General features: G+C 39.6%; 2 protein-coding genes across 12 annotated transcripts in view; one reads left to right on the forward strand and one right to left on the reverse strand.

Annotated features, from left to right (window-relative positions):
• Positions 1-1,802: 1,802 nt before the first annotated feature.
• On the reverse strand, positions 1,803-16,425 carry MCM4 (minichromosome maintenance complex component 4). Of its 5 annotated transcripts, none has more exons than XM_044424175.1 (17): positions 16,368-16,386; positions 15,350-15,450; positions 13,819-13,983; positions 12,945-13,105; positions 12,682-12,783; positions 12,259-12,354; positions 12,085-12,180; positions 11,279-11,417; positions 10,606-10,826; positions 8,641-8,761; positions 7,744-8,003; positions 6,436-6,801; positions 5,910-6,037; positions 5,161-5,368; positions 3,801-4,029; positions 3,504-3,637; positions 1,803-2,987 (listed from the first exon to the last, which is right to left on the reverse strand). In XM_044424175.1, the coding sequence occupies exons 2-17, from the start codon at positions 15,435-15,437 to the stop codon at positions 2,895-2,897; spliced, it is 2,607 nt and encodes an 868-aa protein (XP_044280110.1). In that variant the 5' UTR covers positions 15,438-15,450; positions 16,368-16,386; the 3' UTR covers positions 1,803-2,894. The 5 variants fall into 5 exon arrangements, with proteins under 5 accessions (XP_044280110.1, XP_044280109.1, XP_044280108.1 ...); XM_044424174.1 differs by lacking the exon at positions 16,368-16,386 and adding an exon at positions 15,955-16,058; XM_044424173.1 differs by lacking the exon at positions 16,368-16,386 and adding an exon at positions 15,724-15,800.
• The window catches only part of PRKDC (protein kinase, DNA-activated, catalytic subunit), a 132,047-nt gene continuing 121,131 nt past the window's right edge, over positions 16,300-27,215 (forward strand). For 3 of the 7 annotated variants that reach the window (XR_006414094.1, XM_044424166.1, XM_044424167.1), the window contains exons 1-6: positions 16,300-16,511; positions 20,498-20,574; positions 20,849-20,941; positions 21,816-21,890; positions 22,234-22,342; positions 22,926-23,038. Coding sequence is in view for 6 of the 7 variants with exons in the window: in XM_044424166.1 (XP_044280101.1) it covers positions 16,346-16,511; positions 20,498-20,574; positions 20,849-20,941; positions 21,816-21,890; positions 22,234-22,342; positions 22,926-23,038 (633 nt within the window). In the remaining variant the exon portion in view is untranslated. The remainder of the gene's footprint in view (positions 16,512-20,497; positions 20,575-20,848; positions 20,942-21,815; positions 21,891-22,233; positions 22,343-22,925; positions 23,039-27,215) is intronic. The other 4 variants (XM_044424162.1, XM_044424163.1, XM_044424165.1 and 1 more) reach the window with 3 other exon arrangements.

A 27,215-nucleotide genomic window follows, 5' to 3' on the forward strand; every position in this document is an offset into this window, starting at 1 on the left:
TACCACTTCTTTTCCCTCTAGATCACTTGCAGACAAATGTTGGCAAATTGCCAAATACTTTGGCAGGGGTCCCAGAAATGGAGAGGAGAAAATGGCTGCTCCACAGGCAAATTATATCCTTCTATCACTTAATTCCACAATAGTTATTATTTTAATTCTTCACTCTTGGGGAGATCAGAAAAGAAACAAAGTCATTCTTTTCTTAGTCCCAACTTTCGCATGCACTGCAAACTCTCTTCCGTATAAACTTTAAATCCTCTCCCCACATCATTTACTGCTTAAAACACCATGAGGGGGAGAGTTCCTCCTTCCATCAAAGGGTCTTTTTTCCCTTTTTTATACCAATTAACAACAGTTTTTCCACAAGTAGTATTGCAAAAGGAAAATAGGAATGCTCACCCAAAGTCATCACATTAGAGAAGAAACACAACACAATATGAAAAATATCCTGGCGAGTGTCCAGTTAGTCTTGGCAGAAGTCCAAACATATCTGAAATGATCACTCTAAGTTTTAACCTTCTATCACTTAATTCCACAGTAATTATTTCTTTGCCCTTAGAGAGATTTGAGGAAAAAATCTTTTTCTTCGGCTTCAACTTGAACAAAAGCCTCAACACTCTCCATATCAGTTGCCGCTTATATATCAGGAGGGCTTTTTTCTTTATGCCAATTAGAAGCAGATGCAGCTTTTCCATGGGTAGTATTGCGAAAAGAAATAAAAAATAAAAATATTTACCCAGCAGTTCCTATGCTGATCTAGCTAATAAAAATCCTAAGCTAATTCCATAAGATGTCGAGAACTTGTAGGGGCTAAAAAAACCCTGTGTTGCCCGGTTGAGAAATGCCTGAATTTCTCCCAGTGGATATGGGATTGCCTTTCCACACTGACCAGAAGAATGACCAGGCAATCTGTCTTCGCTCCAACAGAGCTTAGATGAGCCTCCCACGACTCACTGCCGAGCAATACTGGCGTGATAACAGAAGCTCTGTTAATCACAGCCGTCTCGTTCCGACACCATCTTGAAAGTCCCACTTAACTTTCTAACAATTGACATACCTTGGCATACTGCCTATGGTCTGGAGGCAGCAGACATCCATCAGGACTAGCAGCATTCCAGAAATCCTTTTAAAACTGTCCAAATTGGTGTCCACTACATTTTGTGAAAGTTAATTCCATGATTTAACTGTGAGCTGTGTGAAATGCTTCCTTTTTGGTGTCCTGAATCTTCCACCAATCAGCTTTATGGGATGGCCCTAGCTTCTAGTATTATGGGAGAAAAATTTCTCTCCATCTGTTTCACTGCAACATGTGCATCTCTATACACTTCTATCATATTTCCCCTTGTCTTTTTTCTAAGCTAAAACGATCTGGCATTGTAACATTTCCTCATAGGGTTGCTCCAGGCCCTTGTTCACTTCAATTGCTCTTCATATTTTCCAACTCTACAATATCCTTTTTTAGGTACAGTGACCAAAACTATACATAGCATTTGAAATGCACTTGTACCATAGATATGTATTTTCAATTCCTTTCCTAATGATGCCTAATATGGAGTTTGCTTTTTTCACAGCAGCTGCACACTGGGTTGATATTTTCATGGAGCTGTCCACCACAACCTCAAGATCTCTTCCTTGGTCAGTTGCTGCTGACCAATGTATTTTAAAAGAACAAGTGTGTATCAAGAATGCAAGCCGTATCTTTTTAGCGTCTAAGAAAAGTAAGTTCTTTAAAATGGAGGAGTGCTCAGTGTAAGTTGGATCTTTTTACTGTTTTACATAGAGAAATGACAAAAACATGGAAATGTGGTAGTCATAAAAGTTTTACTAATACAATTAACAGATCTTTATTTGCCTTTTACATATCATTTACCTAGCATTCCTTCTTTAAAAACAAGCAAATGCTTATTATTGATAACTACTGCTGTAATTGCTTCCCTGAAAAGCCCAGGAGGTGAACAGTTTACTTGAGTCAAATGTTAAGGCTGCCTCCATCTCCTCGTGGAAATAATGACAGCAAACAAAAGGACTACTGACACAGTGATTTTACTTTGTACAATGATAGCTTTGTTATTCTGCTGAGGAATTAGGATGACAAGTATGATAAGCAGTGCAATCTATTAATTATTCCAGGACATAACATAAAGCTTACTTTCAGTTGTGTAGCAATGAACCCAGTCTTGGCATAAACAAATCAAAAGTTTATACCACAATGTCTATCATTTATTGAGGTTCTGTGTGATTATTTTGTCTTTAATTGCACAAACCTTGTGCAGTCTAACTAAGGTTTGCCAAGTATGTTTGAACTATGGCTTATGAGGGACTCAAGATACCAGCCACTGGTCTACCTCAAGAGGTAGATGCTGAACAGATGAAATATGAGCATGGATAAACAACTTTAAACCATGGTTTATGTAGTATAGTTTAACATTATCTAAAACTCAGTTTGCTTTCTTTATACAAAGTATCAATTGACATTGTTCAGTCTAACCAATACATCTTATTCCATTTTTGAAATGCACGATCAAATCCAGTTTACCAATTATATTTTGTTGCAAACACATTCTTCACAGGCCATATCTAGTATGTGTAAGCACTGCTACAACCAAATAGGAATGCAAATTCCATAATAGTAGTTTGATATTACAATCCATATTGAGGTTTTAAAAGAATAAAAACATGTTGAAAGAAAAATGTGTGCATAACATTATAGTCTGTTGTGCCTAAAAGATGGTCTTTAAATGCGAAAAATTAGACACTGATTTTCAGTGGTGGCATTTATGGCCCTCTGGCTTTCAAATAGAAAACTTTTTTTTAAATTACATAAGCATTTTCTACAAAAGCAAGTTATATCAGGAATCCTTATAATGAGCTTATTGTAAAAAATAGGGGTTCATTTAGAGTAATCTAACAGTCTTCCCAGTCACAGTCAAGAAGTCGTCATCAGCTAGTGCATGAAGCGCTTCTTCAAACATTTCTTTAGTAATAGCCTGAAAGAAAAAATAGGAAGATTTACACAAACATTTTGACAACAAATCTGAACTGCAACAAATGTTCCATCTTATCAATTCCCTTTTATAGACCTTGAATTTGTATTTCAACAACAACAACAAAAGCTATGAACAGGAAGTTTCACTGTCATTCTGTTAAAAGAGTTTTCTAACAGTGTTTGAGTATCCTTTGGTTTTTTTAGTGAGATTCTAACTAGTGACAAAATGTGGAGATTCCTTTGCACTACTGAATTTCCCCTGCTTGGACTTGACAAGATATAATAATTATGGAGCCATTGCTAAAATACTTTTCACATTGTTTAATGCTAAGCTTACATTATCACACTTTTTCCACAGTGCCTCATTATGACAATCCAAGTTACAAGATAATGAGCAACTTATGGTATAATTTTAAGCAATCCATATTCTGAATTCAAGGTGGGGAAAAGGCTATTCTTGGAAATGTTGATGATTGTGAATTGCACAGGCATAAGCATGTGTATAGAACTGACTTACCGTTTCAGATTGTGCACGAAGATCATCAAAAAGTTGCTGGTATCTTAGAGCTGGTGTTTTGCCCTTAGACTGAATCAGTTTCTTCAAAGCTTGAGCCAGTTCTTCTTTGCGTTTACGGGCAGTAGCACTCATTCCTTGAAATGAAATTTCACAAAGTCAAAATGCTTTTTCCAATACAGTAGCCATTTGAGAGAGCTCTAAGCTACAGATTATAATTCTGCAGATTTCAATATCAACTATATTTAAAAATTGCATTCAAGGCAAATATAAAGATTATTATATTTGTTAGACAAGGACCTGTTGTGAGAATAGATATATCCACAATTCCAGTCCTTGGATCAGTAGCAGACTGTTTTAGAGCTTCGCGATGAAGACGTTTTGCTTCTTCTACATCTATTGTTTCCACCTTGTCAGAAAAGCGCACTTTAGCATGAGCTTCTGCTAGACGAATCAAAGATTCCAACTGTCGAGGATATGCAGAAACCATTCCTCTACCACTTCCAATCTTCCTCATAGCCACATATGCCTAATAGGGAGAAAAATGGAAAAAGGTGTGTACATAGATCATCTTGTGTTACACTCATTTAACAGTCCTTGTTAACATGCAAAGATACTATTTACTAGATGTCTTCAGTGTTGTCTAACCTGGCTCACTTTTAAATTCTGACAAACATGAACAGTTTTTAATTTTGACAATTTAGATATTTTAATCAGGAATTATTTGAGTTAATATTTTGTTACCATTGTGTGCGTGCTGGACTATACTGTTTCTAGACAAATCCTAATCCCCAAGGGATTGGCAAATCCCTTTATTCTTTCTGCCCTGTGCCATTGGCAAGTTAATGTAACTCTGCTCTAACTCTGCATCTAATTCAGTGTAGGATCCAATGTCCCAAAACAGTTTATGAAAGAAGGAATTATGGAAGGAAAAACTTAAACTCCAATCCAATTAAGAGAAAGTTATAATCCAAACAGACTTTTATTAATACTACAGTACTGTAGGAAGAGGTCAATGACCAGCTCCTCAGCCTCATAGTGTGCTAACCTAGTTAGCAAGGAGCAACTTTCCCTTCTGTTACAAACACAGCTTTTTATGGGTCATTAGTTACATCTGTTCTCTGTTTGGAACACAAACAGGAAAGAAGGAACTTGGTATATTGAACAGAGACTTTTACTGTGTCATCCTCAAGATTTCAAAGTATTCATAGTAACAGCAATAAATAAAACCACCAAACACTTAATCTTTCATTGAGTGTATTATTTAGTGGTGTTGGTACAATCAGCCAGGAAGTCCATAGTGCTAATGCAGAGTAGTTTGGCTACCTAAGATTGCTAGATCTTCAATTCACGCTTGTGCACTATCCATGATGCTCCCTCTTGTGGTCTGGAAATCAACCTTGTAGAGGGGGTGAAGGGAGCAGGAAGGGGAGGAGACTGGAACTGCCATGCTATGAGCTACTGTGCAGTATTCTAGGCTTTCCTCTCCCTCCAAAGCACCTTAGCTATATGGTTGTTTGCAAAGCAGGAGGCAATGATTATTTTGACTGCCGCTCAGGATCTGTTCAGCTGCTCATAAGCCTCTGAGTTCAGGCATTTACACTGATAGAGGACACAGGAAGGTCCATGTCTTAAGGTTACTTTCCCCTAGGTCTTTTACCTCAATAAGAGCTTGACTTGCTTCTTCGCTCAGTCTTGGATTGATGTAACTACGAGCATAAGCAATATAATCTCTTAATACTGCCATATCCATGTACTCTTCTTCAACCTGCTCTTCAGTTTGATAGTATAGTGCAACCAAGTGATGTGCCAAACGTCTGTCATATGCTTCATCTCGTGGGTCCAACATAAGGAAAATAAGGTCAAACCTACAGAGAAAACCACCACTTTATGAAAAAGTTTTCCACCAGTAAAACTACTGTCTTATGGTTTGATCAAGCGTGTTAAAAATTTAACACTGTTGTAAAGTCAAACAAATGAATAGCATTACATTCAAACTATAACATATTATCTGGAAAGTAAGGTTCTTGATATAAGCGGAGGATATAAACTAGTATGCTTTTTGTTTCATTTGATATCTCTGCCCCATAATTTATAGTCCAGAACCAGTGATTCTCAGGACCAAGGAAAATAACTCAAATCATTAGTAATTGACAGCCTACTCATGACAGTCTGCCATGAGTAAAGAATCGGGAATTGCCAGTTGCCCTCTATATACATTCAAAGCAAAAATGCCCCCCCACCATGGTATTCAAAGAATAGTGTATATTCAGAGGACAGTTAAAGATTTTCTCCCATCTGAGGTACAAAATCCTACTACTTGAAAAGTGATGAATAGACAGTAATTGTCCAGATACAAAATATTTTGTACAGACGGAACAGGCAGCAACAACATATTTCATAGTATACCTAGATAACAACGTATGGGGAAGTTGAATGTTTTCAATAGTAGTTTTCTTTGGATTCCACTGGGATTCTATTGGATTAGCAGCTGCCAGGATGGAGGTACGAGCATTTAGTTGACAAATAATTCCAGCCTGTGAGGAAGATTTGAAATTCATTTATAGATCTAGTAGAATTTAAAGTTTTATACTCAGGCTACAGCACAAAATTACATATACTAAACTGTTACATCTGATTCAATCCCCTTTTAAAAAAGCAATGCTTCAGTATCTTCTTCTGGCATACTCATTCTCCCCCCCCCCCCCTTCTTTTTCTTCCCTACAAGTCATCATTCTGTGGCCACTGGGTTGTTTTGACTTTTTCCTCTTTTAGATTTATCAGATATTTTTGTACTTCTGTAAACCTTAGGGTTCTGCCATGCCTGCTAATATCTCACCACTCTGGTACTTATCAGAATTAGAAGGTGATACAGATATGAGGTCACATTCTGACTGAAAGAAAATTACCTAGAAAATTTTCAGTAAGTTTTTACCTTAGCAATAGACAATGTTTGTTGTTCCATGACTTCATGAAGCACTGATCTTGTACTTTCATTCATTTTATCAAACTCATCAATACAGCAAATCCCATTATCACTGAGGACCAAGGCTCCAGTCTGCAATACTAACTGTCTTGTTTCAGGATCCTTCATCACATATGCTGTAAGACCAACAGCACTAGAGCCTTTCCCAGATGTATACTGGCCTCTTGGAATTAGGTTATAGATATATTGAAGCAACTGTGACTTGCTGGTACCAGGATCTCCACAGAGTAGAATGTTGATCTCAGCACGAAAATTACCTCTGCCAGTGTGGCTGAAATCTTTCCTTGATCCTCCAAAGAGCTGAAGAAGAATGCCCTACAAAATGGAGCATTTCAGTGCCAATGTTTCATGAATAAATGTACATGCATGATTTTAAGTCTTCCAATTCAGAGATGAACTGGATGCCCCCATTGTTGTGCAGAACATGATTTTCCATGGGTAGGTACAGGGCTTGGCCCTGTGTTTGAATGATGCAGCCACTTGGATCTTTCCTAGAGAACTGATATTGCTTCACAGAAAAGGGCACAAAGCTGCAGGTACCTCTTATAGAGGAGGTGCCCCAAATATACAAAAAATCTGACCAAACCAGCAAATATGAAAACTTGCATCTCAGTCTGTGGTCCTTCTGAATTTTTAACTAGTACTAAAATATCCTATTGGTTGCCATTCATCTTACAATACAAAAGCCCAGACTGCTTAACTTTCCTAGTTAGTTTCATATACAAAAATACAGTAGGATGTGAATATGAATTAAAGCATTGCTCACAACCCTTTTCTGCTGCTTACAAAGAGAAGAGGCCACCTTGCTGAGTAACAGGAATATGCACATTTTACGGCCCTCTAGATGTTTTGGCTTGCAACTCCCATTGTCCCTCACCACTGGCTTTGCTGGTTGAGTCTGTTGTGAATTACAGGTGAAAACTTCTGAAGTAGGGTGCTCATCTGCTTTACTCCCAATATGAGCTGCTTCCATTCATTTTCATTTAGCCATTGCTAAAAGTGAAGCAGACCACAGTGGTAGAGAATAAAGATTGTTTCCTCGTAACTACATTTTTTTAGAAATTATTTTAGTAGAGGCAGTGATGCTCATAGTTAAAATACACAGCACTTGAGCTCTTGGGACGTTATGTTTTCTAATATAAAATGGTTTCATTTATATTTCAAGATAACTATGCACAGATTTCGATGTACTTCATCAGTTTAACACATATAGTAATCTGACTCCAGTAGTCATACATAATTTAAAATGTTGCTTACCTTTTTAATATCTTCATGTTCATAAATACTTGGAGCAACTGCTGAGGAAAGCCTATCATAAATATCAGGTTTTCTAGAAAGCTCTCGAAGCATTTTCTCATGCTCCTCTGTAAACATTTTCTGTTCTGCTCCATCTTCAATGCCATGCAAACGTTTTGAATCAGTTTTGCAGTAATGAATAACATCAACATGAGTCTTGTAGACAGATCTTACAGTGCTCATTCTTGGAATGACACGAACAGGGACTGCTCTGTAGATGCCTGGTTAAACATGAAGTGATATTATACCTACCAAACAACATTAGACATTGCACATGTGCTGCCCATATATGACATTGTCTAAATGGCTTTAGACTTGGGAGTCAGCAATTACTGATTAACTGACCAGTGACATAGTTAATTTAGCAAGGTAACAAGAAGTCAATAGATGTATTGACTTGCTTGGTTAATTTTTTATGTAAAAGAGTTTATTCTAGGCTCTGTAATGTTATGAAGTATCTCAAAATGTTTTTGGCACTACAATACATAGCTCAAGTTTTCAAAATGCATTAAATGTTTTCTTTTAATCAGTGGAAACATAAGCCAACTAACTCATAACATCTGCTGTATAATTTCTAGCATGTGTAACACAAATAATAGAATCTGATAATATTAATTGTATAATATTGGATTTGTATTGTATATTTCTACTAGTTTTTAAATGGGGATATAAAACCACACAAACTAAGCCTGTATTTACAACTGACAAAAGTATAAAAGAGCTTCTTAAGAAAAAAGCAGGTGCTCTAATTACTAATGTACCACCTCTCATTCTCTTTTAGCTTAATATTGAACCAGCTCAAAGCAAAATACTATTCCACTTATTTAAATTACACTGGTAATAAAATATTTTTCTTACCTGTAACATTAACTCTGTCACCTGGCTGAACCTTATCCACTAGATCATTGTGAGCAAAGAGAACAATTGTGTATGGTGTCTGACCAGCTGGCATATCATCTGGAGACTCCTGCAGTTTGATCTGACACAAAACCAAGTCCTTACTTTAAGTGCAAAACATACTGGATGCAAGCTTTTGAAACTAGAAATTCTTTTTCTGATACAAGTATTGAGCCCAAACAAGAAACAATGCTGCTTCACTAGGCTGCACTGCTCTTTAGTTTGGAAAAGCACCAGTGTAAAATGAATCAGTTCATGTCTGCAGTTGCTACCTTGACCCTGAACAATTAGCATATGTCCCAAGGCACTCAGAATGAATGGTGCCCACAGAAGTCTATCACTTGCATTTCTGCTAGACCCAAAGCATCTCATTCTTTCCCTACAGCAGGAGAACCTCTTTAACACCACTTTTCCTGTCTTCATATGCCCTCTTTTGGTGGCTGGGAAGAGAACTGGGAGGAGGCAGAAAGTGATTACCTCACAATATGGTAATGATAAGCCAATTTCCAACATCTTGGTTTAATCTAATGGATTTTTTTTTTGGGGGGGGGGAGTACACATTGGAGGTGACCACATGGTATAGATTTTAAAATGATAAACCACCAAACCCTAGCAATTTTTGTGCAAGTGCTTTCCTTCTCTTGTTTTCTGGAACAATGCAAACTGCACTTATATACAGTGGTACCTTGGCTCACAAACTTAATCTGTTCCACTACTCTGATTGTGACCCAAGTCAAATTTCCCCATATTGTTCAATGTAAATAAGGTCAATCTGTTCTGTAACTATTTTTTAATCAAAAATTTGAAACAAAGTGACAAACAACGAAGTACTGTACAGTACAGTGGAGAACACTAACCTAGGTGGGGGTGAAGGCTATTGTTTTGAGGGAGAGTCTCCCTCCATAAGGACACTGGGGAGAGCTCTTACAGGGGTTTCCTCTCTTCTTTGTCTCTTAGCTACAGGGTCAATTTTGGTGAAAAATCTGTCTATAGTCACTTGTTTTTTCTGTGCTGCATAACCCTCTGGAAATGAGAGACCATGTTATCGTTCATCAGATTCAACACTCTGTTCATTAGTTATGTTGGGGTGGTGCTTCTCAAAGAAATCTTGGCACTCATTCCATTTTTTCATAATTGATTGTATCACATCCCTGCTAACCTCCTCCCTGTCTTCCTCTTCCTCAGTGGAATCCTCCTCAGCAAGTGCCTTCTGCTGCTTACTCTGAAGTTCAGCAAGTTCTTCTGTTGTCAGCTCCTCTATGTCTTCCCTGCACGAACGCAACTGCGAACATGGCCATCTCCCCACTTGGGGGGGGGGGGAGATGGCTGCAATCTTGGTTGCCACCCAATGCGGAGTTTGTGATCCAAGTCAAAATTTTCATGAAATTTTTGTTTGTGACCCAATTTGGTTGTGAACCAAGGTGTTCATGAGCCAAGGCACCACTGTACTTATCAGACAAACTGATCAGTTTTTAAAATGCCACAAGTTGCTTTTGCAACTGCCTGCCAGATTTAATATTTAGGTTTATCACTTTGTATGGTGAAGCAAACATATTTCATGCTTCCATGGAGTATCAACAGAAGTTATCCCCTATAGGTTAAAGATCTGTTCCAGATGTGGGATAAAGATGACTATTACTACCTCTGACTTTGTCTTGACAAATGAATCCAGGAATACCCCAAGATAGGACAATTTTACAATAGGCTAATCTGTAATCCACACTATAAAAGCAACTGTTTAATTGCACAAACATCACTTGAAGTAGCTTGATTAGTATATTGCTGGTGGGGGTGGGATTTGTAAATCACTAGTTGTGCAGTAAGAACTGTAAAACTACTGATATGCTTTCTAGATCTTTCAGAACACAATAGCAATAAACTTGAAAATTAAGCAGATCAGAGCTATTCAACCAAAGAGTAACATACCATCTGTTTATCTGAGAACAAAGAACGATTGTGAATCAAAGCCATACTATGTGTGGTGTTACAGTTCTTGCATGCTGATGGTTCAGCGATTCTGCCACGATCAATTTCTACTCTTGCTGTGAAAGCACAGACTTGGCACTTGAAGAAAGCTTCCTGCATTTCTGGAATTAACTGGGAGGTTCTGATTACCATGCCATTTATAGTGATAAGCTGGTCAATATCTATGATGTTAAAAAAAAAAAAAGCAAAAGATCAATCAAATTAGGTTTATATGTACTTATCTAGATCGTTGACACCCATTGACATTAAATAGCCATATGGTATCTCTAAACATGTATCAAATCAGGCCATAAGACCCATAAGAACAAATACGCAAGTCTTGTGTAATATCCATTGTGAAATTACATTTTTATGCAAAAAGTAAGTATTTCTGCATCAATCACTTGCTGGTAGATTAGGAAGTGATTTCCCCCATTTGGAAACTATAGATATATTCACTACTTTATGCTCTGCCTTTGAAACAGACATTTGTCAGCATAAAGTTTCAGTTCATTGAAAAAGTGGAACTCGGATTCAGTTTGGTGTAAAGAATATGGCTACAATAGTAGGACTGCACAGTTTAACAATTAGCAGTTTTTCCTGATAATATAAAAACCATGTTCCAGCAGCTTACCTTCTGGGTTAAGGCTCCTCATATTTCTTGTCTTTAATGCATTGTATGGTCTAACTTGAATTTGATGTTCTAAGACTGAGTCAGGGTAATGCTCAAAGAAAATTTCATTAGCAGCCATATCAAATGTTGGAATAACTTCCTGTACAAATTGGATATAAACCATAGATATGTGTTACTACCTGGTTTGCACAACAGATATGAAAACTCACTTGATAATCCTGTTGATGGTTATTTAGAACCACTGGCTTTCATATTTTTTTTTTAAATAAAAGAGTAAGTTTTCATCCAAAGACATTGCCTTTTGTCTCTTGTGTATAATTAAATTTGTATAAAAGTTGCCCATTAGCATTATGCTGTCTGGGCAGCCAGTGCAGTGTCTAGTTGTTTTGCTTTTAAGGATGTTTCTGAATCCAAAGAACCAAGAGATTAATTCTAACTGCCCCAAAACTCCAAGGTTGTTTTTCAGTAGTAGTTCCCAATGCTTCATGCCAAGTGTATTTTAACATTAAGGCTGCACTGCTATGCACATGTATCTAGAAGTAAGCTTCACTGAAGTCTGTGGGCGAGACATCTTTTGAATAATACTGACAGGACTGAACTGTAAGATGAATTATTACTTACTAGAATTAGCAAATTAATAACTCTGTATGGTATCTTTGCTATTGTTCATGTTACACATGAACATAAATACCCTATCATGGCATTCATTCCTATCTGAAATAATTGAAGCAATAGGTACAGATAAGGCTGACTCACTGGTTGATATTCTAGTTCCTATGTTGTAAAAACTACTAAAAATGTAGTACCTGGGGATAGCACATCAGCTGTTTGTAAAGATTTTCATCAAATGATTTTAAGTGGCCACAGTTTACGTTCAGAAATGGTTCTCCAACCAAGTTTATCTGCAAGACATTAAGCCATTCAATAAGCATTTAAATCTTAAAATGCAAGCAGAATTAAACAATACTAATTTAACATACCTCCTCTAGTCTCTGCATATAAAGAGGTTCATTAAGGTCCAAGCCAATGTTTTCTTCTTCTTTAGCTGTTGGATCAATGAAACGCTGAAGAAATCTCTAAATATTTGAAAACAAAACATAATTTTAGCATCTGCGTTCACCCAATAGAATAGAGGTAGGTCAAAACATTTTTAATGTTTATGTCCTTTGATTCCTTTATTAGGTATGGATTTTATATAAACTCAGCAGCATACTGTGATTGACTATGGCTACTTAGAAACATTAAACAAATTAGAAAAGATTCCCACAGCCACCACTATTTCTTTCTTTCCCACTTATATTACTGTCTCACACAGAAATGTTTTTAAAAGCAACTAAATAAATACTGCTAATATATATGAATATAAACAAATGTTCCAAATGTCATAACCATTATCCACTCACCTGAAACCTTTCTTTGCATGATGCCACATTGACATCTGTTCCCCAAATCACAAGTTTTTGTCCAAGAGACTGTTCACTTGCCATGGCATCCTCTCCTAGAGGCTAAGTACAAGAGTAAACAATATTAAATGTAAGACTACAATCATATGCTCAGCTATTAGAGAGTAAGATCCATTGAATTAAGTGGATGACATGTCATTTAAATTAATATGAGGATGGGTTGTACCTGAACCTATGTCACCTGTAAAATCTTGAATACTTGCCGTATCAGAATGCAGATCCACCTGCCTAGCTTTGCGAACAGAGCCAAGATCAGCCCTCTGTCGAATTGGAGTTCCTCGTGCACCACTCCTTGGGGTTCCTTCTACTCGAGAACTGGGAGTGCCATAAGTCAATGGTGAACTAATATCCAAGTCCAGTGGAACTGTTACAAATACACTTGAATCATTATTTTAAAATAGAAATGTTACTACTTTCTTTTACTCAGGCTTGCTAAGTTTCTTAAGAGCAGATAGACAACACTCACCATGGAACCTTACCAATTTATCCCATGTTGCTCACAAACTCAATCCTGTTTCATTTTCCACAACCTATGGCTCATGAACGATAGGTTGTTCTCAATGTAACCAGATCTTTGTTTGTCTAACCAGATGATTGCAGTGAAGAATGTGATTAAAGATTTCCCCAATGGAATTAATGGAAATTTAAAGCATGTAACTTTGGATAGACCTGATGTATTATATTCTGTATTAACTCAGTTTGTCAATTAGTGTCTGGAAAATTCAAGTGTTTGTTCAGTTTTTCCCTTGTTTTTGTTGGTTTTCATAATGGTCAAGATTCATTGTGCATAATTTGGGAGGGTGTATATTCACTGAACTTTTTGGAGTTGGAAGGCAGAAACCTGGACTCAGCTGAAGCACTCTCTTCTTCCCTTTTTACCTCCATCACCCAAAATGAAGAGTAACATATGTGTGTATTATTATTTTTAAGGTCACCAAGTGAATGGAATAAAAAAAATCCTACTTTAAACATCTCATCAACTAACAATTAAAAATAAGCAGTTTGATGTTATTATTTTTCTGTTTGATGTAACATTTGCAGTTTGATATTGTAATTTTCTCTCCAAATGAGAAGTACCTGAATGTGGAAACTGTGGTGGGCTGGAAAACAGAGTGTCTTGAACATTTGGGCTTTGTGTATCATTTGGTGGAGAAGTTGGCATTGGTTGTAAGTCTCCAGTAGATGTGGAGTCATCTGGGTGACGTCGCTGTGATGGTGGGGACTGAACATCTTCAGAGGCAGCTATAGTTAAGAAGAAGTTAACAAACAAATTTACCTCTACTGTTGTTCATTTATCTTACTTCTCACTTAAGCAAGCAGACCTTTATTTTTCTAAAATAAGTGATAAGACTCCATCTTTTTTTACTTAATACTAATGTTTCACTTTCTGATTAAAAACTGGTAAGCCAGAAGGCATAATTTTAGTTATTGACCTTATATAATTACTATGTGAAGTTTTAAATAAGAACCAAGAAGAATAGTGTAAAAGAACAGTAGTTGTACTGAGTACCAGACAGTAATAGTACAGGATTCTCATTTCATTTAGGTAACAAGTACTTGCACAAAGCTAAGTTTATCTTCAGTTATTAACCTGTCAATAAGTTAATGCAATTTATCCAGCTTGAGAATCATTTAGTGCAGGATTTAACCCAAAAGAATAATTGTGCCTGTTGATGCAGGGATAAGTGAAAACTCTTCAACATTACTGCAACTCCTAATCACTATATGAAGAAGTCATGAAAATTGATTGCTACTTCACGCCTTGCATTTTACTTCTCAAACTAAGCATCTGGTAGCTAAATATAAAGCTATAAACCTCACAACTATTCGACATCTTTCTGTTCTATTTCCTGAACAGGGATACGCAGTGACAACAAGACAACTCTACTAATCCTGCTGGCTCTATGCTACACCCACTATCTAAGTTGGTATGCCCATGTACACCAGTTGCTGGGGAACATAGATGGAAGGGTCCTGTTGTATTCCTGTTCTGCATGTGAATTTCCTATGGGCAGCTAGCTGGCCAATGTATGAACATAATATTGCACTAGATAGCTCCTCGGTCTTATCCAGCATGGGTTCCTGCATTACATTGACAAGTGCATAATATCCAGATCATGAATAGAAACAGCTCTGCTCCGGGCTATCATGCTGCATTTAAGAGTTGCTGGATGCCACATTTTAAGAAGGCAACTGACAAACTGCAGAAAAGCATAACCATGATAGTGACAGGGCTGTAAGCCATGCTTTGTGGGAAATGGTTGAAAGAGCTGGCTTAGAAAAGAAAAGGCTAGAAGGAAAATTGCAGAGAAACATTTAAAGTAAGCATTAGCCCTAAACTCCTTGTAAGCGCCGTTTAATAGAAGAACATGCTCAATCAGGAAGTGCTGTGCTCAGCTGCCTGAAGAGTTTAAGCAGACTCTCCCTAGCAGCATTGGGGATACTATTGCTTCTTCTTGCATGGTGGCTCTTGCACTCAACAAGGGGTTGGACTAGATAGCCTCTCTAACGAGGGAACTCAAATCTAGCATCCTGCCTGTAAATAAGATAGTAATTTAGGCAAGGGAGCCTGTAGAAATGAACTGGTGGAACAGCGACAGCAACTTACGCGTAGGGGGATTCGTGCTGCCTGGACCGCCTCCGGCTCGGTGGCGTTTACTGCCGCGACGGCTCGGGGTAGACGCTGGCGAAGACATGGCTGGAGGAATCCTAGAGCGAAGGACGGAGAGAAGGAACAAGAAGATAATTACTAGGGGGTGTCCGGGCGTGAAAAGCTGCGGAGGGTCCTCACCCCTGCCCGCGCGCCCTTTAAATGGAGCGAACGAATCTCCTCGCTACACCAGCCGCTATTTTATACACACTTTTCCCGAAAGAAGGCCGATAGACCAAAAGCAAGAAAATTCTGCGCCAAAATAATCATGTGACCTCCCAGTTTCGCGGGCTTTTCCATCACTCGTAAAGTGGGAGAGACCAATTTCTCACGGAAGAAGGGGCATGGCCAGTGCTATTCCTTAAACGTTTGTGTCGACATCGTCGTGCGGAGTTTGCGAGGAAGGAAAAACGTGTTGTCATCGTGATCCATTGATGCCCCTTAAAGCTGATGAAAGGCACATGGGGGCTTGCTTTCACTTTTCTTCAATGTTCAGCTCCCCCCGTCCTAAAATGGCATCACCCATATTGTCAGAATTTTGCGGCCAATTCAACAAGGAATACCTTATACGGTACTGTTGTTATGAATGGGGGCAGAGGAAGTGACCAAACATGCTGTTCCAGTAAGGACGAGCTTGTAGAAATTGCTTCTCTAGCTTGATGTTTTTAGGAAGTGAGACTGTACGGTACAAAAGTCCTTCTTTAGGGCGCCCTGCTTGCAGCCCGAAAACACGGCCCACCCTTTATGCTACAATGGTTTCATCCGACCTCAGCGCCCTCCTTCATTGGCTTTGCTGAAGCCAATAGCGTGACTCCTCGACTTTAGACTTGGTTTCTTCCGTGAACATTTTGCTTGGTTCGGCCCATATAGCAAGCGCGTGCGCGCGAGCTCTAAGGACGTTTTTGTGGCGTGTGGGCCGGGAGGGGTGGCCGCGGAAGAGGAGCAGGGCGCGTCATGGCGACCTCGGTTACAGTACCTGCCGGGGGTCTGCGGAACTGCCTGCTCCAACTGCACGGCATACTGCGGAGCCCAGACCCTGGCAGCGCAGCCCTTCACGGCCACACTTTGATCCGTTGCTTAGCGGAGACGTGTGTGACTAGCAGTGGAGACGCAGTCCTGGGTGCGTAACATCTTGGCGGGGAGATCAGCTGCCCGCAGGCTCAGGAATATTGCGCTTCAAGGCGTTTCGGCGTGTGGCTCACATAATCTCGGGTTTTGGATTGCAGCGTGGTGCCCCAACTCTTAAAGGCACAATACTATGCATGATTAGAGAAGGGGGAAAAATCCTACAACTGCCAGCATGATCCAGCTAGCTATTTTTCTTTTTTAAACGTGGATAAAATTGTGCCTTAAATTTAACGCAGGAGGCGTTTTCTTCGCTCACATGGGCTGTACATGTTGGCGTATGGAGCGCCTTGCTATCTTAAGTAGAACTGGCCATTGGGATAAACAGCCCGCTGCATTGCACGTCTGATGAGGCTTGCTTTCTAATACGATTTCATTAAGTTATAAACGTAATGTACATTCGGATGCATGTTTACTCCAAAATAAATTGCATTGAGTTCAGTAGGATTGATTTCTAGGTAAATCATGCGCAGGACTTGCAGACGTGGGAGGACAAAATTCATCCCCCATCTATTTATGTTTTGCATCCCTGTTACAAAGTTTCAGTAGCTTGTTGTCTATGGTGTCTGCATGAGATTGACACTATATGCATACTATAAAGGAGCTCATAGAATGAAAAAGGTGTTTAATAAGGGTTTTACATGAAGGTGTTTACATGAAGGATAAGCAGTTGCTTTTCAAACCATTATTGATGGATGCAGAAATTCTGTGTTTTGGTGCAGATAGCTCCAACTTTGTAGCCTTTGAACTATGCAAGCGTTCTTGCAGTGCAGAAGAGGCTCCCCCTCAATTCATTTTTTTTCCTAAGCATTTTGAAGGAAATTATTTACTCCAGCTCTTTCCTCATTGTTACCTGTGTGTCTGGGAGCTCGTCAGGGTCTGAGTTCTCCCTGTATTCACTCATGTAATGGGCCTGATTCCCCCCTTCCATCTCTAATGTTGAAACATTGAGGAAGCAAGAGTTGTAGTTGTATCTGCACTTGCTGGGAGGCGGGATCCAAGGTTGGTCCTCCCTGTTTGAGCATGATCCCTTCTCTCTATCTGATGGGAAATGCAAATATCTTGTGTCTTCTGGGATGTTCTTATAGGGACCATAGGATTGCAGCCTAAATATGCTTGTGGATAACAAGAGTTTCTGAGCCATCTGAGAGGGATGGTTTAACTTGGAGCTCTGCACTGAACAGTGTGTTGGGCCCAATGGCCTTGTGGCCCCTTCCAACTTTACTGTTCTATGATTCTTCCCAAGCTCTCAATAGCTTTTTCTTCAGCTCCGTTCCCTAAACTCCATCACAGGCAATCTCTCACAAGTCTGTACAGCAGTCTTCCTTTGCCTCCAACACTTCCAGGGTGCTTTGAAGATAATTACGTTTCAAGGACTGTTTGCTGAAATTCCATCGGATCAGACCTTGGACCTTTCAGTTTTGGGCTTTGCTGCTTTTTTGGAGCTTTACCCTAGAGTATAAGTCTCTGCTTCTCTCAGCATCCAACTTCTATGTTCACGTTTTCCCCTACCCCGTTCTCTTAATCCACCAGCATTTCCAGTTGTCAGCCTCCAACTAACTTAAAAAAAATTCTTGCCAGAACTTCTGATCAAGTATGTTCTTTATGAACCTTCTAACTAACAAACCCATTTGTTGCCCACATGATCCTTCTAAATTGTACTTTACTATGACATTATAAATCTATAACTGAAGACAGCTGCTGCAGCCTTATTCCCTGTATATACAAAGCCTGGTGTTTGGTTGCTTTGGTAACATTATTTATTTATTTATTTTTATTTATTTATTAAAACATTTCTATGCCGCCCCTTGCCAAGGCCTCGGGGCGGCTTACAACATTGAATACCACACAGTTGTCACTCAGAATGCAAACAGCAGCAAACATAAACAGATAAAATACACTGAATGACTTTCAGAAGCTGTGCTGCTGCTGTTCACAATCCTGAATATTGTAGAACCCTCGTGTAACTCTGCTGACTGTGTTCACATGAGAAGACAACCTGCAAACGCAAGTTCAGTATTCAGGCGGCACCCAAGCTCAGCATGTTATGCAAACAGCATCAGTGTTACTTCATAATTTTAAATCATCTTTACATCTCTGTTGTGTAAACTACTGTGGGTGCTTATTAAGCAGAAATGTGGTTTAGACAAATGTTCAACTCTGGAAGGGTTATGAACCATAAACATGCCTATAAGCTATCATAAATGACAATGTATGAATGTTGTAACAGAGCTGTGAAGTTTTCCTGTAGATAATAGTTATTACAATTTATGTGAACATAAGAAAGCAAACAATAAATGCATTGTCACTTCCTTGACAGTAGATATCCTTAAAGTGTTAATCACTCTAAGGTGAGAACATCTGTTGAAAGAATAGTTTGCAATATTTCAATAACTTGCAGTGAGAAATGTGCTGACATATAGAGGTTTTAGCAGTGTCCCATCTGCAGAAACATACAAATAAATAATACCCTGGAATATCCCTGAAGATGAGGATGCTGGATGCTGCCAATTCTTTGCAATTGGTATTTCACCAATGACAATATGTGAATAAGGTTTGAGGAAGATTTTTTTTAATGCTTATTGCTTTTCTGCAAGGAAGTGACTGTCTTAAGGATTTTAGTAAGAAATCACAGCTCATCAGCTGTGATGAGTGCTGTAAATGCAATAAACCTTTTACAGATGACTTTCACATTCTTCTAGGTAGTTTACTTAGTTGAGGTTATGTTTTACTCAATTCTGTAACTTAGTGATGTGAATGAAGATCTTAAGCTAATTGTAATTGGCAATTTTGTCATTAATCAATTGATAGCTTGAATGATACTTTAATAGCTTTGTTCATATGACAGTGGTGTTTTCAAGTAATGAGGGAGCATGATGCCTCTTGTCTTGATTTCCACACAATTAAAAGTAGCTCTGAATGAAGCCTATATACTTGAAGCAGGGGTGGGAATCTTGGAGGTTTGAGGGCTAACTTGGACTTGGGCAAGTATGTCAGGGACTGCATGCCAGCAGGGCCAAGGTCACAGCCCAAAGTGGATTGATCTGTGCTGGCATGCACCTCCCTACCCATATGCTCCTACATTTTTCATTCTCTCTCAAACTGTGCTGGTGTTATTCACCTAAGGCATATACCCTGGTTCATACCCTGAGGGCAACATGAGAACTTTGACATGGAATCTGAGAATTGCACAGTGAATTACATTGAATGAAAAAGAATGCAGGCAGCTCTTTCTCTGACCACTCCCCAAGCACAATGACTTCTCCTCTTGGGTGGTCCATCCCTTTCTTCCCCGTTTTTCCCACCCAGAAACTATCCCATGTGTCCCTCTTGGCCCCTTCTTCCTTTGAATTGGTGCACTGAGCCTTTTGCACCTGAACTGAGTGGAAAAACTCTCCCCATCAAGCTCTTGCAAGGCTGCCAGCTTGACCTGCTTTCTTCCTGAACCTCATGCAATCATGCCTGTGCCATTGGTGGAACCTAGACTGAGGGCTTCAAGTGGTGGTGGGGGGCTTGGGGGCTGCAGGCTGCCTATGGGCCATGTGTTGGACCATCCCAACTTAAGGCATTGGAATTGCCTTGGAGCCATGGCTCACTGGTGAATTGATTTTTCCAATAAGAACAGGGATTGTTGAGTGAAGCCCTGAGGAAAAGCTGCTTCAAAGCACTGGGAAGGCCTTGAAGCAGTGGCTTCCTGGTGCATCAGGAAGAGAGGGCTTCAGAATGTGGTTGGCGCCTCATTAGTCTAGAGGCTTTTGTGGGTAAATGGGGAGGCCACAACTCATGAGCCTAAGGTTCCCCATCCATAGTATAGCTTGGATTCTGTTCTCTCACTGACTGGCAGGGTGGGTAGAGAGGATCAAGAAGCTCAACTCCATTTATTCCTTAGGGCTAATCCTATGTATATAAGAACCATAGGTTTGGAAGAAGATTATTTCATTTTGTGCATACAGTTTGAACCCTTACTTGGTCTTCCCACAGCTTTACAGACTTCACTGGTGTTTTCTAAGGAAGATGGGCTACTCGTATTTATCCATGAATCATTGGCTTTTGAAGAAGTAAGTTGATAATCATAGCTGGAAGCATGCTTGTAAATAATCTTGTCTTCAAGAGAAACTTGGGGGACAGGGGTTTAAGTTGGAAAATTGTTGGCCTTTTTTCTTTCAAATTGTCTACATGCCACAAAAGACCAAAATAGTTATAGGTGGATTACTAAACATTATTTGTTAAGTAAATGCCATATATTTACTTTGAAAAATTGGTTTGAAGCCTTATTAATTGCATATTTCATATTGTCTGGCTTTATGCTTGCTGGAAATTTTCTCTTTACAGTTTCGAGAATGTAGAGAAGAAGCACTAAAATTTCTTCTGATTTTTCTGGAAAAGATTGGCCCAAAAGTTCATCCTTATGTACAAGATGTAAAGGTGAGTCAAGGAAAATTACTTCATATTTTACATAAAACTAGAAATTTTAGCCAAATAAAGTAGTATGGTGAAAGTAAAATTTAAAAAAGAGCAATTGTTTCCAATTACATCATTGCATAAGAACCTTTTCTATTCATCTCCAACACCATAATTCCACAGTACAACTTTTCATATCAGTCTGTGGGATTCAGTCATTCTCTATGAAAGAGAAGTTTCACATGTTCAGGCATTTGTATTTTGGATAGTGTTCTACAAGAATAGTGAGGAAGAGCTACTTGTGCTCTTTGCTCTCTTCTTAACTTAAATATTCAGAGTTAACAGATTTAAGAACCTGGGACAGACTGGCCCAGAACTGTCAGCCCTATCTGTCAGCAGCTCTATTGTTTCAGACCAGAAATCTTTTTCAAGGGCTATGGCAGTGCATGATTTGCATTCAAGGGACTGGATCCAGATTTGCGCTGGATCAGCTATGATGGTGGAAGTGGATTTTCTTCTTCTTTCCTTCTCACATCAGCCTCTCCAGCTTTCTGAACAAGCTACACAGAGATTAAGGAAGCCCTCAAGAGTGAGCTGTGGTGTGTGTGGGAGGGGGATTCCCCAAAATAAGGCATAGGAACCAAAGCCTCCCCTTCTTCTCTCAGAATATTCCCTTCTCACAGAAGGTAGAATCAAGGTGTTTAGGAAGATTTTTCATTAGTCTGGCCTTTTCTAAGAATAACTGATGGAAGAAGAACTAACCAGACTGGCTTTACATGAGGAATTGTCTAGTTTTTAAAGTACTATAAGATAGTGAGGAAAAGTTAAAGATACAGCAAGATATGAACTTCAAAGGCACTGCATTACCTGTGTTTTCTTTTGTCTTTCAAAAATTTAGCGAATGTGTTTTAGTGCTTACACAAAAGACAAATCAGCAAAATGCAGAATCCCAGCACTAGAGCTACTGATTAAGGTAAAGTTGATATTTTAGATACTTCTGAGAGGATTAAGTTATGCTTTTTATATGCAGTGGTCTCTAAAGCTTTCAATGAAAATGTTTTGAGGTTTATTTAACTTTAAAAGTGTTTTAAAATTAAATAACTACAAGTATAACTATACACTTAAACTATAGGAGATGAATACATAGAATTAATATAGAAATTTATTTTTAAGTTCATCCAAAAGCCAATAGGACATCTTTATAAAGCTGATAGTTAACCAGCAAGGAAATAAGATGTTTTGCTTAGTGATCTTATAGCACTCCTTAAAGGGTTATTTATTGTCCTGATATGTGGTTATTTTGAACATTTTTCTAGCTACTTAAAAACTTGCGATCTTCTTATTTGATGGAAGATCTGAAAGTTGCAGAAATCTTTAATAAATTTTATGGTGAACTTGGTATGAAAAGTAAAGTGCCTGATACAGGTAAGGTTTCATTTTCCTGTTAACATTTTTACTTATTTTAGCAAGTTAAATAAGGAAATGGAGCTGTACTTCAACTTATTAAGGAGTACAGTTAGTGGTTACTGGGCTGCAGTCATAAGTACACTGATTTGGAAGTAACTCTCATTGAACACATTCTCCTGTCTTGAGGGTAGGGTGAGAACTTTCCTAATTGTATTGTTTTTGTTTTGATTTGCTGGGATGTTTGGGAACTTGTTGCTGAAAATACAGCAAGAATGAAATATTTTCTTTTAGCACTACTGCAATTTTTGAACTCAGCTTATATATGATTAGGATAAGTTATAAGAAGAAATGAACGCACATTTGCATTTTCAGTCTCTTCCCCTGATTGTAAAGGCCTTAGGCTGGTTGATTGCTTAAATAGTAGCCTTCTTGTGATTTCCTCTATAGGTTAGATCAGTGTTGGTGAGTCCTGATGGGAACATGTGGTTTTTGTTGTATTGTTGGGTCAGGGGTTAAAACCTTCCCTGTCCAGGGTAAATATAATTAGTGTAACTGATATAAAATAATATGTAATAATTTGATTAGTATGCTTTTTTTTAAGTGTTGGAAAGGATTTATGAGCTTCTGGGAGTCCTGGGAGAAGTCCAACCTAGTGATATGCTTGACAACTCTGAAAAACTATTCCGAGCTTATCTGGGAGAACTCAAAACACAGGTAAAGAAAGGACTTTTTGTAGAACAAGCAAGATTTTGTTTCTGCATGTCTTAATTTGGTGTAGAATGCAAGGTACTCAGTTTTATTGTAAATAAAAGAACACAGTTATCAAAGATTAAAACATTTATTTTGGCAAAAGCTTTCATGAACTAGTTAATTTTATCAGCTCACCTCCATGATGAATTAACATGTTATGACCGACTACATTAAGTGGTGGTAATGCTGCTTAAGTCCATTTCAGTTAGATTGTAACAAACCAAAATATGGATATGTCAAAGGAGGGGTGGTGTGTTATTATTATTATTAATATTATTATTATTATTACATTTCTATGCCCCCCTTGCCGAAGCCTCGGGGCAGCTTACAACACAATAAAATACATTGAAATACGATAGAACATAATAAATTACCACTAAATACAAAAATACACTGAGATACAAACATAATAATATACAATTAAAATTAACAGTATAAAATAAGTAAATAAAGAATACAGGAGGAGAAAAGAGAAGGAAGAAGACGTTGCCCTGGCCAGATCATATATTTTAACAATTAAAATGATGTTTAAATAAAAAGGTCTTTACCTGGCGCCGAAAAACCAGTAATGACGGTGCCAGGCGGACCTCTTTGGGGAGTGAATTCCATAGGTTGGGCGCCACCGCAGAGAAAGCCCTCCTCCGAGTACTTACTCTCCTAATTTCTTTCATGGGGGGTTCCCGGAGAAGGGACTCTCCCGCAGATCTCAAGGGGTGGTCGGGCAAATACGGACGTAAGCACTCGTTCAGGTAGCCAGGACCCAAGCCGTTTAGGGCTTTATAGGTCATAACCAACACCTTGAATTGGGCCCGGGCTTCAATGGGAAGCCAGTGAAGCTGACGGAGGACTGGAGTCATGTGAGCATAACGCCCCGTCCCCGTCAGCAACCTGGCAGCTCTATTTTGCACCAATTGAAGTGTTCGGACCGTCTTCAGGGGAAGCCCCACGTAAAGCGCGTTACAGAAGTCTAGGCGGGAAGTCACCAGCGCGTGTGTCACCGTCGCCAGGCAGTCGTATTCCAGGTAGGGGCGCAGCTGATTAATCAGCCGAAGCTGAAGGAAGGCGTTCCTCGCCACCGCTGTCACCTGAGCTTCCAAAGAAAGCTCCGGGTCGAGGAGTACTCCTAAGCTGCGGACCTTGTCCCTAAGAGGGAGTGTTGCACCATTCAGGACCAGGTCAAATCCACCCTCTCCGAAGCCTGATCCACCAACCAACAGGACCTCTGTCTTGTCTGGGTTGAGTTTCTGTTTATTGGCCCTCATCCATTCCATTACCTCGGCCAAGCACCAGTTCAGCACAGCCACTGTCTCACCTGGATTAGTGGAAAACGAGAGGTAGAGCTGGGTATCATCAGCGTATTGATGATTCCGCAGCCCACACCTCCTGATGACCTCTCCCAGCGCTTTCATATAGATGTTAAATAGCAGAGGGGATAGAATGGAGCCCTGTGGTACTCCATGGCATAGCTGCCATGGCGCAGAGCCATAGTCCCCCAGCACTACCTTCTGGAATCGACCGTTGAGATAGGAGTGGAACCACTGCAAAGCAGTGCCTCCGACCCCCAATCCCACTAGCCTATCCAGAAGGATACCATGGCCGATGGTATCAAAAGCCGCCGAGAGGTCCAGAAGAACCAATAGGGATGCACTTCCCCTGTCCTTCTCCCTGCACAGGTCATCGTACAGGGCGACCAAGGCAGATTCAGTACTGTACCCGGGTCTGAAGCCGGACTGAAAAGGATCCAGATAATCAGTTTCATCCAAGAGTGCTTGGAGTTGTCCAGCCACCACTCGCTCCAACACCTTGCCCAGAAACGGGATGTTGGCCACAGGTCTATAGTTAGTGGCCATCTCTGGATCCAGTGACGCTGTCTTCGGGACCGGTCGTATTACCGCCTCCTTTAAAGGGGCAGGCACTCGACCCTCCCTCAGAGAAGCGTTAACCACTTCCAAGATCCAGGTCCCAATCCCGTGCTTGGAGTTATTTATTAACGAAGACGGGCAAGGATCCAATAGGCAAGTGGTGGGACGTACTCGTCCAAGTACTTTGTCCACATCATCGGGCCGCAATAATTGAAATTCCTCCAACAATTTTGGACCAGACGGTGGCATTGGCATCTCCCCAGAGACCTCTGATTCATTAGTGGAGTCCAGCTTGTGACGAATCTGAGCGATTTTCTCCCTGAAATGCCTGGCAAAGTCGTCACAGTGGGCCTTTGAGGGTGACATCGGATCTTCCTTAGGACCCGGGTGAACCAGGCCTTGTACCACTCGAAAAAGCTCCGCCGGACGGCATTGTGAGGAGGCAATGGAAGCGGGAAAAAAAAAAAAGTTCTGATTATAGAAACTCACCGGAAAGAAACTTTTTTCTTTTTCTTTATAATTTTTTTAACATCCATACATAGATTTGGATATATGCATAGCAATGAATACACATGAAATACTTGTATATGAAAATAGAGTTTACTGGCAATTACACATAGGCTTCAACAAAAGTGAACCAGATATGCAAATCTACATGCCACCCATTCAGATGTCAGAAGCCTTATAATCCGTAATTCATTGCATTGCAATTCATTGTAGGAGATGAGAGTTTATCTTTCCAATGTTGTAATATCAATCTTTAAGCCATCTTTAAGGCATAAGGAATCCGTTTACACTGACCTACTGTTAATTTCCATGGTGCAGGTATATAATTTAAAAGCGTGGATATTTAAAAAGGTGTAATATCAGTGGATATTAAAGTTTGTTCCTGTAGAAAACTTGTGCATAAAATAACCTTCTGAAATGAAGCACTTGCAGAATATTGCCAAAATGTGTGTCCAAAAGAAGCATTAGCTTCATCGCACTGCTAGCAATTAGACAGATTAGACAATCCCATGTGAAAAACATATTATCCAACACATTTGAAACAAATGATCTTGCTGAATAAGACCCAGCCTAAGATACATAGATGTCAGGTATTTCACCTCGTGGTGATTCACTGATCAGCCATAATGAGACAATCCAATTTCTTCTTCCATTGCTGCTTAAAACCCATGTATCATATTTATCCACCAGTAATAAGTATTTCTCCTTCATGGATCACTGCCTTGTCATGGTGAAGGGGCTTGCGTAGCTCAATGAAGCTATGAGCTATGCCGTGCAGGGCCACCCAAGACGGACAGGTCATAGCAGAGAGCTCTGACAAAACGTGATCCACTGGAGAAGGAAATGGCAACCCACTCCAGTATCTTTGCCATGAAAACCCCATGGACAGTACCAAAAGGCAAAAAGATATGACGCCAGAAGATGAGCCCCTCAGGTTGGAAGGTGTCCACTATGCTACTGAGGAAGAGCGGAGGGCTAGTACTAATAGTGCCAGAAAGAATGAAGCGACTGGGTCAAAGCCGAAAGGACACTCAGTTGCTGATGTATCTGGTGGTGAAAGGAAAGTCTAATGCTGTAAAGATCTATACACCGTAGGAACCTGGAATGTAAGATCCATGAATCAAGGCAAGCTGGATGTGGTCAAACAAGAGATGACAAGACTGAACATCGACATCTTAGGAATCAGTGAACTAAAATGGACAGGAATGGGTGAATTTAATTCAGATGACCAACAGGTACACTACTGCGGGCAAGATTCCCTTAGAAGAAATGGAGTAGCCTTCATAGTCAATAAAAGAGTAAGAAATGCAGTACTGGGATACAATCTCCAAAATGACAGAATGATCTCAGTTCGAATCCAAGGCAAACCGTTCAACATCACAGTAGTCCAAGTCTATGCCCCAACACTGGTGCCGAAGAGGCTGAAGTTGAGCAGGTCTATGAAGGCCTACACCACCCTCTAGAATTAACTCCAAAAAATGATGTCCTTATCATCCTTGGGGATTGGAATGCTAAAGTAGGAAGCCAAAAGATAACCGGAATAACAGGCAAGTTTGGCCTTGGAGTACAAAATGAAGCAGGGCACAGGCTGGTAGAATTTTGTCAAGAGAATACGATGGTCATAGCAAATACTCTTTTCCAACAACCCAAGAGATGACTCTACACATGGACATCACCAGACGGTCAACACAGAAATCAGATTGACAATGTGCTCTGCAGCCAAAGATGGAGAAGCTCTATACAGTCAGTAAAAACTAGACCAGGAGCTGACC

The sequence above is a fragment of the Varanus komodoensis genome, unplaced genomic scaffold, assembly GCF_004798865.1.
Source record: "Varanus komodoensis strain SLA01 unplaced genomic scaffold, ASM479886v1 scaffold14_1, whole genome shotgun sequence".
Lineage (NCBI taxonomy): Eukaryota > Metazoa > Chordata > Lepidosauria > Squamata > Varanidae > Varanus > Varanus komodoensis.

What these genes read in the sequence shown, in the direction of transcription:
- MCM4 (XM_044424172.1), bottom strand. Translation starts at nt 15,661, where the DNA reads ATGATTATTTTGGCGCAGAATTTTCTTGCTTTTGGTCTATCGGCCTTC. An exon ending in CAGCACGAATCCCCCTACGC is followed by an intron (nt 13,984 to 15,349) that starts GTAAGTTGCTGT and finishes TCTTAACTATAG; the next exon opens with CTGCCTCTGAAGATGTTCAG. An exon ending in CCCCATACGTTGTTATCTAG is followed by an intron (nt 5,369 to 5,909) that starts GTATACTATGAA and finishes TTTTCTCTGTAG; the next exon opens with GTTTGACCTTATTTTCCTTA.